This window comes from Ahaetulla prasina, chromosome 1 (assembly GCF_028640845.1).
Source record: "Ahaetulla prasina isolate Xishuangbanna chromosome 1, ASM2864084v1, whole genome shotgun sequence".
NCBI classification, from domain to species: Eukaryota; Metazoa; Chordata; class Lepidosauria; order Squamata; family Colubridae; genus Ahaetulla; species Ahaetulla prasina.
This window is the reverse complement of record NC_080539.1, coordinates 4,992,427-5,004,562: the sequence shown is the minus strand read 5'-3', so window position 1 is coordinate 5,004,562 and position 12,136 is coordinate 4,992,427. Positions and strand designations below refer to the sequence as shown.

The following is a 12,136-nucleotide window of genomic DNA, read 5'->3' as shown; positions in this document are numbered from 1 at the left end:
TGTTTGGAGGCTTTTTTTCCTGAAACTCTGTTTGGGGGCTTCTTTTCTGAAGCTCCATTTCTGATGCTTTTTTCAGCCTCTGAAACCTCCAGTTTGAGAAGCTGAGAGGGGCTACATTCGGAGTATAAGATGCACCCAGATTTTCACCCTCTTTTTGTCGGGAAAAAGGTGCGTCTTATACCCCAAAAAATACGGTAATTACGATTTTCTCCATGATAGCCTGACCCTCACCTGGTGCTTCAGACCAGTGAAACTGATTCCATCCGCCTGGCCTCCAAAAACATAGCAAGCACATAATGGGCCATTTGGAATCTATGGGTAAAGGCAGTCCTCTACTTGCAACCATAACTGAGCCCAAAATTTCCATTGCCAAGTAAGACAGTTCTTAAGTGAGTTTCGCCCCGCTTTACGACCTTTTTTGCCACATTTGTTAAGTGAATCGCTGCAGTTTGTTAAGTCAAGTCACACGGTTGTTAAAGGAATCTGGCTCCCCCATTGACTTTGCTCGTCAGAAGGTCACAAAAGGGGATCGCGTGACCTTGGGACACTGCAACTGTCATAAACACGAACCAGTTGCCAAGGGTCTGAATTCTGATCAAACGCAACAGTTGTTAAGTGTGAAAACCAGTCGTAAGTCCCTTTTTTCAGTGCCTTTATCACTGGGAAGAGTCATTAAAGAAATGGTTTTAAGTTGGGGAAGTAGCGGTACAAAATTATAAATACAGGTCGGCCTCACTTTATGAGCACAGCGGGACTGACCATCAAGTGAGTCACGCCCAACTTTGCAACTTTTGACAGTTGTTAAGTGAACCCCCTGCAAGCTATTAAGTGTATCATGTGGTCCTTAAGTGAATCTATCTTTCCCCGCTGACCTTGCTCATTGAAAGCTGGCTGGGAAAGTCGCAACAGGGGATCACGTGACTCCGGGATTCAGCAACCGTTTTATTTTTATTTTATTTAATTTATTTATATCCCGCCCTTCTCCGAAGACTCAGGGCGGCTTACACTATGTTAGCAATAGTCTTCATTCTATTTGTATATTTATATACAAAGTCAACTTATTGCCCCCAACAATCTGGGTCCTCATTTTACCTACCTTATAAAGGATGGAAGGCTGAGTCAACCTTGGGCCTGGTGGGACTAGAGCCTGCAGTAATTGCAGGCAGCTGCTGTTAATAACAGACTGCATTAGCAGTTTTAAATATATGTGCCTGAATTTTGATCACATGGCTGGGGAATTCTGGGAGTTGAAGTCCACCAGGTTTAAAGTTGCCAAAAGTTGGAGACCCCTGCTGTAGAACAGCAGTCACCAACTGGTGGTCTGTGGACCACTGATGGTCCACAGAAAAATTATTTGCATTTTTTATATTGCACTAAATCAGGGGTCCTCAAACTACGGTCCCCTGGACAGATACATGCAATGAATATTTGTGTTGCTGCAGAGAGTCCCCCCCTTCGGGGTCTTTTTGTGTGGGTCGGGGGGGGGGGAAATTCCGACTTGGGGTCTGCTTCACTCTCCTGATGTGGGGCTTTGGGCGAAGGCTGGAGGGAAGTGCCACTGGTGGCAAGGAGCCGGAGGGCCTCGTTCCAGTGGGACTGCCTTATGACCTGGAACTGGCTGACCATCTCAGCCCACTGAGCCTCCAGGCGCCGGTAGCCGGCCTTGCACTCCCGCAGGTCTTCCCTCTGCTTAGAAAGCCTATGCTTGTAGTCCTCAGTGAGGTGCTTCTGCTGAGCCTCCTTCTCGGTCAGATCCAATTTGAACTGAGCAGCTGTTTTGCCAACTCTTTCTCATGGTGGCTGCTTAGCTCCAACAACTGCTTCCTGTTGGGGCCCTAAGGAGCACAGCCCCTTGACGCGAGTGATATTGAATTGGCCACACCCACTCAGTCACATGACCACCTAGCTACCCCCCCCCCATCCACCCAGTCATTAGGCAGATCATATTAGTGGTCCATGGGATTTAGAATGATGAATTTAGTGGCCCCTGAGGTCCGAAAGGAGGGTGACCCCTGCCGTAGAATGTAGAACGGGGATCAGTACCTGCCAAAGGCCGTCTTTCCGTGTTGATCTCTCGCCTGCTTGTCACTACTCTGCGCGGCGTGGAAGGGTGTGGGCTCTCTGGCCTCCCCCATGTCCTTCGGCTGCAGCAGCAAGAGGTCCGAGGGCGCCTGTCGACTGATGAGGCCCACCAAATTTGAGGATGCTTGGGTCTTGGGGATTTTGAAAGGAGCCGTCGCCTATGAGAGAGAGAAAGAAAAAAAACGTTCCTGAATTTTAAATTACAGATAGTCCTCAATACATGACCACAACCCAGCCCAAAATTCCGGCAGCTGAGCGGGTCGTTTTTTTAAAGTGAGTTTTGGCTCCATTTTATGACTTTTCTTGCCACAGTTGTTAAGTGAATCTGGATTTGTTTGCATTTGTTAAGTTGGTCACAGGGTTGTTAAGGGAATCCGGATTCCCCATGGACTTTGCTTGTCAGAAGGTCACAAAAGGGGGTCGTGTCGGTGTACGAGAGTTCATGAATTAGAATAGACATGGTTAACAGGTCAAGCCAATGGGGATTCTTTGGTGACCCAGCTGGCTCGGAGCCTAGGCGTGGCTTAGCTTGGCTCATTTGTATATAAGAGTTGCTTTGTCCTTGCAATATAGCCTCTGTTATTATATTAATTCTTTGCTTCTGGATTCTGAGTTCTGGTTCCGGCTTCTGCTGCATGAGTATTGTACACATGCATCATGATTTATATTGAATTCTTTTTATTGGCCAAGTGTGAATGGACACACGAGGAATTTGTCTTTGGTGCATTTGCTCTCAGTGTACATAAAGACAAAATACACTCATCAAGAATCATCATGGCATAGGGCCGGGCTACTTACGGGACCGCCTACTGCTACCGAATACCTCTCACCGACCCGTGCGCTCTCACAGAGAGGGACTCCTCAGGGTGCCGTCAGCTAGGCAGTGCCGTCTGGCGACACCCAGGGGAAGGGCCTTCTCTGTGGGGGCTCCCACCCTCTGGAACGAACTTCCCCCAGGACTCCGTCAACTTCCGGACCTCCGAACCTTCCGTCGCGAGCTTAAAACACACTTATTCATCTGCGCAGGACTGGATTAGTTTTTAAATTTATATTGGTTTTAAATGGTTTTTATTATTTATATTGCTTTTTAATTCGGCTTTGTAGAATAAGTTTTTTAACTGTGGTTTTAGTCTGTATTTATATGTCTTTTACTTGCCTGTGAACCGCCCTGAGTCCCTCGGGAGATAGGGCGGTATATAAATGTGATTAATAAATAAATAAATAAATAGTACAACACTAAATGATAGTCATAGGGTACAAATAAGCAATCGAATCACACTAGGAAACAATCAATATAAATCATAAGGGTACAAGCAACACAGTTATAGTCATGCAGTCACAAGTGGGAGGAGATGGGTGATAGGAATGATGAGATTAATAGTAGTGCAAACTTAGTAAATAGTTTGACAGTGTTGAGGGAATTATTTGTTTAGCAGAGTGATGGCCTTCGAGGGAAAAACTGTTCTTGTGTCTAGTGTGCAGTGCTCTGTAGCGTCGTTTTGAGGGTAGGAGTTGAAACAGTTTATGTCCAGGATGTGAGGGGTCTGTAAATATTTTCATGGCCCTCTTCTTGATTCGTGCAGTATACAGGTCCTTCATGGAAGGCAGGTTGGTAGCCATTGTTTTTTTCTGCAGTTCTAATGATCCTCTGAAGTCTGGGTCTGTCTTGTTGGGTTGTAGAGCCAAACTTCATTACTGTATAATATTACTGTATATAAAGAAGTTTCTTTTATACATGAATCCTGCTGAATTATTTACTTGTGTTCTGGTTGGATTGCTGCAAACTCTAACTGATCACGTAACCCGTCATAAGCATGAGCCAGTTGCCAAGTGATGATTTGGATCATGTGACCGTGGAGAAGTTGAAACAATCATGTGGAAAACGGTCGTAAGTCACTTTTCTCAGCACCGCTGTAACTTCGAACAGTCACTAAAACCAACTTGCTGTAAATTGAGGAATATCTGTACTTACGTGGACTGGATTCAGTCCTTTTAAACCTGTTCAAAAGCTGAGCGTTATTTATTTATTTATTTTATTTATTGTTTAAATTTCTATACTGCCCTTCTCCCAAAGGACTCAGGGCGGTTTAAAGCCAGAATAAAACAATTGATACAAAAATTAAAACCAGTTTAAAAAGGAAAAATTCAAAGTTGGCTGGAGACTATAAAACCAATAAAAACCCCATTTTAAAAACCCATTAGGCCAGTCCTGCACAATGGAACAGAAATGTTTTCAGCTTGCGTTGAAAGGTCTGGAGATCAGGGAGTTGGCGGATCCCTGGTGGTAGGTTCAAGAGGGTTGGTGCCCCCACAGAGAAGGCCCTCCCCCTGGGTGTCGCCAGCCGACATTGTGTGGCCGACGGCACCCTGAGGAGACCCTCATCATCATTATTATTATCATTATCATTCTTATTATATTATTATTATTATCATTAGCTATCATCCAACAATGGCTGGTTGTTGTTCAAGGTGCTGGCCCACATTTCATGTGGTCCCAGGTTTGGCTCATGGTCACTCATTCACACACTCACTGCTATGGTCAACAGCCATCCTCCATCATTTCCCAAAGAAGGAAATGGTTCTACCGAGGAAGAACCAGTTCTTTCTAACAAAGAACAATAACAATAATAACAACAACAACAACAGAGTTGGAAGGGACCTTGGAGGCCTTCTAGTCCAACCCCCTGCTCAGGCAGGAAAAACCTACACCATCTCAGTCAGATGGTTATCCAACATTTTCTTAAAAATTTCCAGTGCTGGAGCATTCACAACTTCTGCAGACAAGTTGTTCCACTTATTAATTGTTCTAACTGTCAGGAAATTTCTCCTTCGTTCGAAGAGAGTTCCAGTGGATTTAAAATAACAGCAAAAACTTTGCTGATTACAATGTACACTGTAATGGTGGTAACTGTGAGAGGGATCTTGGAGTCCTAGTGGACAACCATTTAGATATGAGCCGTCTGTGTGCAGCAGCTGCCAAAAATGCCAACACACTTCTGGGCTGCATAAACAGAGGGATAGAATCAAGATCACGTGAAGCATTAATACCACTTTATAAGGCCTTGGTAAGGCCACACTTGGCATAATGGATCCAATTTTGGTCACCATGATGTAAAAAAGATGTTGAGACCCTGGAAAGAATGCAGAGAAGACCAACAAACAGGGGACTGGAGGCTAAAACGTATGAAGAACGGTTGCAGGAACTGGGTATGTCTAGTTTGATGAAAAGGAGGACTAGGGGAGACATGATAGCAGTGCTCCAATATCTCAGGGGTTGCCCCAAAGAAGAGGGAGTCAAGCTGTTCTCCAAAGCACCTGAGGGTAGAACAAGAAGCAATGGGTGGAAACTAATCAAGGAGATGTTTGAAGAAATGTCCATCTGGGTTCAGTTCCAAGTGGGGAAAAAGACACTGGAAACATGGAGACTGCTTGGAAAGATAGTTTAATGGTGGTCACATGTTCAAGGCATTGGGTGAAGAACCAGAGAGGAAAGGAGAAGAAGAGAAGAGGGTAGAAGGGCCGAAGGGATGCTGAGTGCATGAGTTTATACTCTGTCGGGCCCCACCTTAGTGTTTCCTGTTCCTGTATAAGAAATGTACCCTGATTGTCAAACTCCCAGGTGGTCTAGGGGTCTTAGCTAAGGTTGTAGGTTGTCTCTCAAACTTGCTTGAGCCTTGCCATGTGGTGAGTTTCTGTTGCTAGATGAGTCCTATTGTGTTGCAAATGATGGTCCATTGACAAAGAGGGGGGGGGGGATTGAATGAGCTTGGCTGAAGCCTTAATTGCCCCTTGACAAAGGTGGGGGGGGGAGTGAGTTTCTGTCTCTGACCCATTGACAAAGAAGGGCAGGGAGGCAGGAAGCTGCTTTCTTTAAAACAGGTTTCTCCATTTCTTATCCAGGGTAATATAATCTTCTGCCCTTTTTAATTGTAGGAATTTAGCACCTTGCCCCCTCCTAGAAGAATGAAATATTTTAGAAAATATTTAAAAGGCAGAATATATTTCCCTGGATGAGAAATGGAGAAACATGTTTTAAAGACAAAACAGCTCCCTGCAACTTCCTGCCACCCCCCACCTTTGTCAATGGGCCATTAAAGCCTCAGCCAAGCTCACTCATTTCCCCCCACCTTTGTCAATGGGTCAAAGGTAGAAACTCATTCTCCCCACCTTTGTCAATGGGCAATTAAGGCTTCAGCCAAGCTCACTCAATCCCCCCACCTTTGTCAATGGACCATCATTTGCAACACAATAGAACAGAAACTCACCACATGGCAAGGCTCAGGCAAGCTTGAGGGACAACCTACAATGTTAGCTAAGACCCCTAGACCACCTGGGAGTTTGACAACCAATCAGGGTACTCTTCCTGTGCCCCAGAAAGTTCAAAGCTCAGAAAAAGCATAAAGCCAGGGAGCGCACAGGATCTCAGCCCTTTTCTGTTCAGGAACTCAAGCCATGTGATCCTGACCACCATTAAACCATCTTTCCAAGCAGCCTCCATGTTTCCAGTGTCTTTGTCCCCACTTGGAACTGAACCCAGATGGATATTTCTTCCAACATAATATTTTCTAAAATATTTCATTCTTCTAGGAGAGGAGTGAGTGCTAACTTCCTACAGAGAGAAGCGATTTACAACTAAGGAGAAATTTCCTGACAGTGAGAACAATTAATCAGTGGAACAACTTGCCTCTTATCACTGGAGGTTTTTAAGAAGAGACTGGAGAGCCACATGTCTGGGGGGTTGGGCTAGAAGACCTCCAAGGTCCCTTCCAATGCTGTTATTCCATTTCATTAGCTCTCTGTCCCACCTACACACACACACACACACTCATCCGCACTTACCCACATCCTTCTCAATGAGGCTACCGGGCACTAGCTGGAGGGAAAGAAGCAGCAGAGTCTGGATCCAAGGACCCCTTGAAGACTGGGTGAGTGGCAGGATCTCTTTTATTCCTTGCTCTGTTGGTTCACAAGACTGGCAGCTACCTTTGCCTTGTGGATTCCAATAGTCTGGGGGGGTGGTGGTGCTGATGGGATTTGGGGAGGGGCTTCCCATGTGCTCAGGCTTAAATCCTTTTGTCTGGGTCAGGTGACTTTTCTTCCTTTGTTTCCTTAACGACTTGGTTCCTTCTTATCTATAAACCCTCCTCCTCAAGGGATCTTGGTACTTGGCTTTCTGCTTTGTCTTACTATAATATAATATAACAACAGAGTTGGAAGGGACCTTGGAGGCCTTCTAGTCCAACCCCCTGCCCAGGCAGGAAACCCTACATCATCTCAGACAAATGGTTATCCAACATTTTCTTAAAAACTTCCAGTGTTGGAGCATTTACAATTTCTGGAGGCAAGTGGTTCCACTGGTTAATTGTTCTGACTGTCAGGAAATTTCTCCTGTGTTCTAGGGCAGGGGTCTCCAACCTTGGTCCCTTTAAGACTTGTGGACTTCAACTCCCAGAGTCCCTCAGCCAGCAAAGTTGGCTGAGGAACTTTGGGAGTTGAAGTCCACAAGTCTTAAAGGGACCAAGGTTGGAGACCCCTGTTCTAGGTTGCTTCTCTCCTTGATTAGTTTCCACCTGTTGCTTCTTGTCCTGCCTTAATCACTAGATCGAACTAGCATTGATGTTTTTTAAAAAAGACAATGACAATCAAAAAGGCAGGAAATCCTTAACTCACTTAAAACACATACAACATGAGCTTTATAAGAACAAAGGAGTAGCTGGATTTAGAATAGAATAGAATAACAGAGTTGGAAGAGACCTTGGAGGTCTTCTAGTCCAACCCCCTGCTCAGGCAGGAATCCCAACACCACTTCAGACAAATGGCTATCCAACATTTTCTTAAAGATTTCCAGTGTTGGAGCATTCACAACTTCTGCGGGCAAGTCGTTCCACTTATTGATTGTTCTAACTGTCAGGAAATTTCTCCTTAGTTCTAAGAGAGTTCCAGTGAATTTAAAATAACAGCAAAAACTTTGCTGATTACAACGTACACTGTAATGGTGGTAACTGCGAGAGGGATCTTGGAGTCCTAGTGGACAACCATTTAGATATGAGCCAGCCATGTGCAGTAGCTGCCAAAAAAGCCAACACAGTTCTCGGCTGCATAAACAGAGAGATAGAATCAAGATCATGTGAAGTATTAATAGCACTTTATAAGGCCTTGGTAAGGCCACACTTGGAATAATGGATCCAATTTTGGTCACCATGATGTAAAAAAGATGCTGAGACTCTAGAAAGAGTGCAGAGAAGAGCAACAAAGAGGATTAGGGGACTGGAGGCTCAAACATATGAAGAACGGTTGCTGGAACTGGGTATGTCTCGTTTAATGAAAAGAAGGACTAGGGGGGACATGATAGCAGTGTTCCAATATCTCAGGGGTTGCCCCAAAGAAGAGGGAGTCAAGCTGTTCTCCAAAGCACCTGAGGGTAGAACAAGAAGCAACGGGTGGAAACTAATCAAGGAGAGAAGCAATTTACAACTAAGGAGAAATTTCCTGACAGTGAGAACAATTAATCAGTGGAACGACTTGCCTCCATCACTGGAGGTTTTTAAGAAGAGACTGGAGAGCCACATTTCTGGCGGGTTGGACTAGAAGATCTCCAAGGTCCTTTCCAAGTCTGTTATTCTACCAAGAGATTGGACAACCATCTTGTCTGAAATGGTATAGGTTTTCCTGCTTGAGCAGGGGGCTGGGCTAGAAGACCTCCAAGGTCCCTTCCAATGCTGTTATTCTGTTTCATTAGCTCTGTCCCACCTACACACACACACACACACACACACACACACTCATCCGCACTTACCCACATCCTTCTCAATGAGGCTGCCGGGCACTAGCTGGAGGGAAAGAAGCAGCAGAGTCTGGATCCAAGGACCCCTTGAAGACCGGGTGAGCGTCAGGATCTGTTTTATCCCTTGCTTTGTTGGTTCGCAAGACTGGCAGCTACCTTTGCCTTGTGGATTCCAATAGTCTGGGGGGGTGGGGGTGCTGATGGGATTTGGGGAGGGGCTTCCCATGTGCTCAGGCTTAAATCCTTTTGTCTGGGTCAGGTGACTTTTCTTCCTTTGTTTCCTTAATGACTTGGTTCCTTCTTATCTATAAACCCCCCTCCTCAAGGGATCTTGGTACTTGGCTTTCTGCTTTGTCTTACTATAATATAATATAACAACAGAGTTGGAAGGGACCTTGGAGGCCTTCTAGTCCAACCCCCTGCCCAGGCAGGAAACCCTACACCATCTCAGACAAATGGCTATCCAACATTTTCTTAAAAATTTCCAGTGTTGGAGCATTCACAACTTCTGCAAGCAAGTTGTTCCACTTATTACTTGTTCTAACTGTCAGGAAATTTCTCCTTAGTTCTAAGTTGCTTCTCTCCTTGATTAGTTTCCACCCATTGCTTCTTGTTCTACCCTCAGGTGCTTTGGAGAATAGTTTGACTCCCTCTTCTTTGTGGCAACCCCTGAGAGATTGGAGCACTGCTATCATGTCTCCCCTAGTCCTTCTTTTCATTAAACTAGACATACCCAGTTCCTGCAACCGTTCTTCATGTTTTAGCCTCCAGTCCCCTAATCATCTTCGCTGCTCTTCTCTGCACTCTTTCCAGAGTCTCAACATCTTTTTTACATCGTGGCGACCAAAACTGAATGCAATATCCAAAGTGTGGCCTTACCAAGGCATTATAAAGTGGCACTAACACTTCACGTGATCTTGATTCTATCCCTCTGTTGATGCAGCCCAGAATTGTGTTGGCTTTTTTAGCAGCTGCTGCACACGGCTGGCTCATATCTAAATGGTTGTCCACTAGGACTCCAAGATCCCTCTCACAGGTACTACTATTGAGCAAGGTACCACATATACAGTACCTGTGCATTTTGGGTTTTTTTGCCTAAATGTAGAATCTTACTTTTTTCACTGTTGAATTTCATTTTGTTAGATAGCGCCCAATGTTCAAGTCTGTCAAGATCTTCCATGTCTTTAGGCATGGAAGCTGCAGTCTAGCCCCACAAGTAGAAACCAGGGGAGGGTGAGTTTTTGTCCTGCCTTGGTCACAAAAGCCAACTGGGGAAACTTAGGGCCAATCACCAGAAGACGGTTGAGTTCTAGTCCTGCCTAGCTTAGGCATAAAAGCTGGCTGGGTGACTTTGAAATTGATGATTGGTCCAAAATCGCCCAGCCAGCTTTCAAACCTAAGGCGGGACTAGAACTCATAGTCTCCTGGTGATTGGCTCAACATCACTTTGCTGACCTCTGTTCTTAAGGCAGGACTAGAACTCACCATCACCTGGTGACTGGCCCAAAGTCACCCAGCTGGCTTTCGTGCCTAAAGCAGGACTAGAAGTCACCATCATCTGGTGATTGGCCCAGTCACCCAGCTGGCTCTCATGCTTAAGGCGGGACTAGAACTCACAGTCTCTTGGTGACTGGCCCAAAGTCACCCAGCTGGCTTTCGTGCCTAAAGCAGGACTCACCATCATCTGGTGACTGGCCCAAAGTCACCCAGTCAGCTTTCACAGCTAAGGAAGGACTAGAATTCACGGTCCCCTGGTGGTGCCTTCACCAGGAAACCAAAACTGCTTCTCTGCATAGCCAAGTTCCTGACCTTCTCACCTTTGTGGGAGAGCCAATGATGGTCGGCAGGGGAGTTTTGAAAGGCCAGTCGGAGCTTCGCGGAGATGACCCCATGTGTTTGGTGGGCGACGTCCCCAGACTGACCGGCCGGGTGGGCTGGGGCGAATGGCCATAGCTGCAGCCTGTGTAGGATGGGCAGATGGGATCCGAATGCTGCTTCCGAAGTTTCTGCTTGTTCTGGTAAATGTCCGTCAGGGTGGGCGTGTTTTGCAGTCGAGCTCCTGTCAACAGGAGGGACTGTGGAGACTGGGACTGCGTTGCCGAGGAACCTGGCAGGGAGGAAAAATAAATATTATGGGATTCAGGGCATCCGCTCAATAACGGACTCGCATCAGCATTTTTCAACCCCGGCAACTGTTAGGTGGATGGTCTTTTGCTCCCAGAATTCCCCAGCCAATCTGCTTTAAGATGGGTGGACTTCCACTCCCAGGATTCCCCAGCCAGCATGCTTTGAGATGTATGGACCTCAACTCCCAGAATCCCCCAGCCAGCCTGCTTTAAAATGGGTGGACTTCCACTCCCAGAATCCCCCAGCCAGCCTGCTTTAAGATGGGTGGACTTCCACTCCCAGAATTCCCCAGCCAGCCATGCTTTAAGAGGGGTGGACTTCCACTCCCAGAATTCCCCAGCCAGTCTGCTTTAAGAGGGGTGGACTTCAAGATTCAGAATTCTCAGCTAATCTGCTTTAAAAAGATTGAATTTCAACTCCCAGAATGCTTTAACTTGTGTGGTCTTTCACTTCCAGAATTCCCCAGCTACCACATTGAGGTGTGGACCTCAGCACCCAGAATTCCCCTGCCAGCCTGACAACTGACGTACACCCATTTTAAAGCATTCTGGCTGGGGTGATCTGGGAGTTGGTCCACGCATCTTCAAGTCCCCAGGGTTGGGAGCCTCTGATCTGGTTGGATCAGATCCTGGTCAGTGAGAATTCTGGGAGTTGGAATACACCCAACTGAAAGCATGCCGGCTGGGGAATTCTGGGAGCTGAAGTCCACCCACTTTGAAGTTCCAAATTTCAAAATACACTGTCTTCTGCCCTTTACACCTGAAGTTTTGTTCTTCCAGACTAGCATTTAGGGCAGTTCATGTCTCCAAACCTCAGACAGTAAATCCCTGCTTAGACACCCCCAAAAGCAAACTCAGATCATGTCTCCCCTTTTCCTTTTGGACTTGTGGGAGTAATGCGTATAGTCCTAACAAACATCTGTCTTGCCCAGAACTGGTTTTTTTTTTTAAACAGGTGCTTTCCAGGGGCACTGAGATTTACAGAATAGAACAGCGGTTCTCAACCTGTGGGTCGGGACCCGGTTGGGGGTCGAATGGCGATTTGCCAGGGGTCGCCTAAGACCATCGGAAATATGGGAAGTATATTTGCGAGTCGAAGAATCGCGCTCCAATGGTTGACTCCACAAGCCAGCTGCAGGCTCTT

General features: G+C 46.1%; 1 protein-coding gene across 4 annotated transcripts in view; it reads right to left on the bottom strand.

The window, feature by feature from the left end:
- The window catches only part of ULK2 (unc-51 like autophagy activating kinase 2), a 159,957-nt gene that overhangs the window by 36,324 nt on the left and 111,497 nt on the right, over positions 1 to 12,136 (bottom strand). For all 4 annotated transcript variants that reach the window (XM_058164032.1, XM_058164033.1, XM_058164034.1 and 1 more), the window contains 2 exons: positions 10,684 to 10,973; positions 2,044 to 2,240 (listed from right to left, as the gene is read on the bottom strand). In XM_058164032.1, coding sequence (XP_058020015.1) covers positions 2,044 to 2,240; positions 10,684 to 10,973 — 487 coding nt within the window. The remainder of the gene's footprint in view (positions 1 to 2,043; positions 2,241 to 10,683; positions 10,974 to 12,136) is intronic.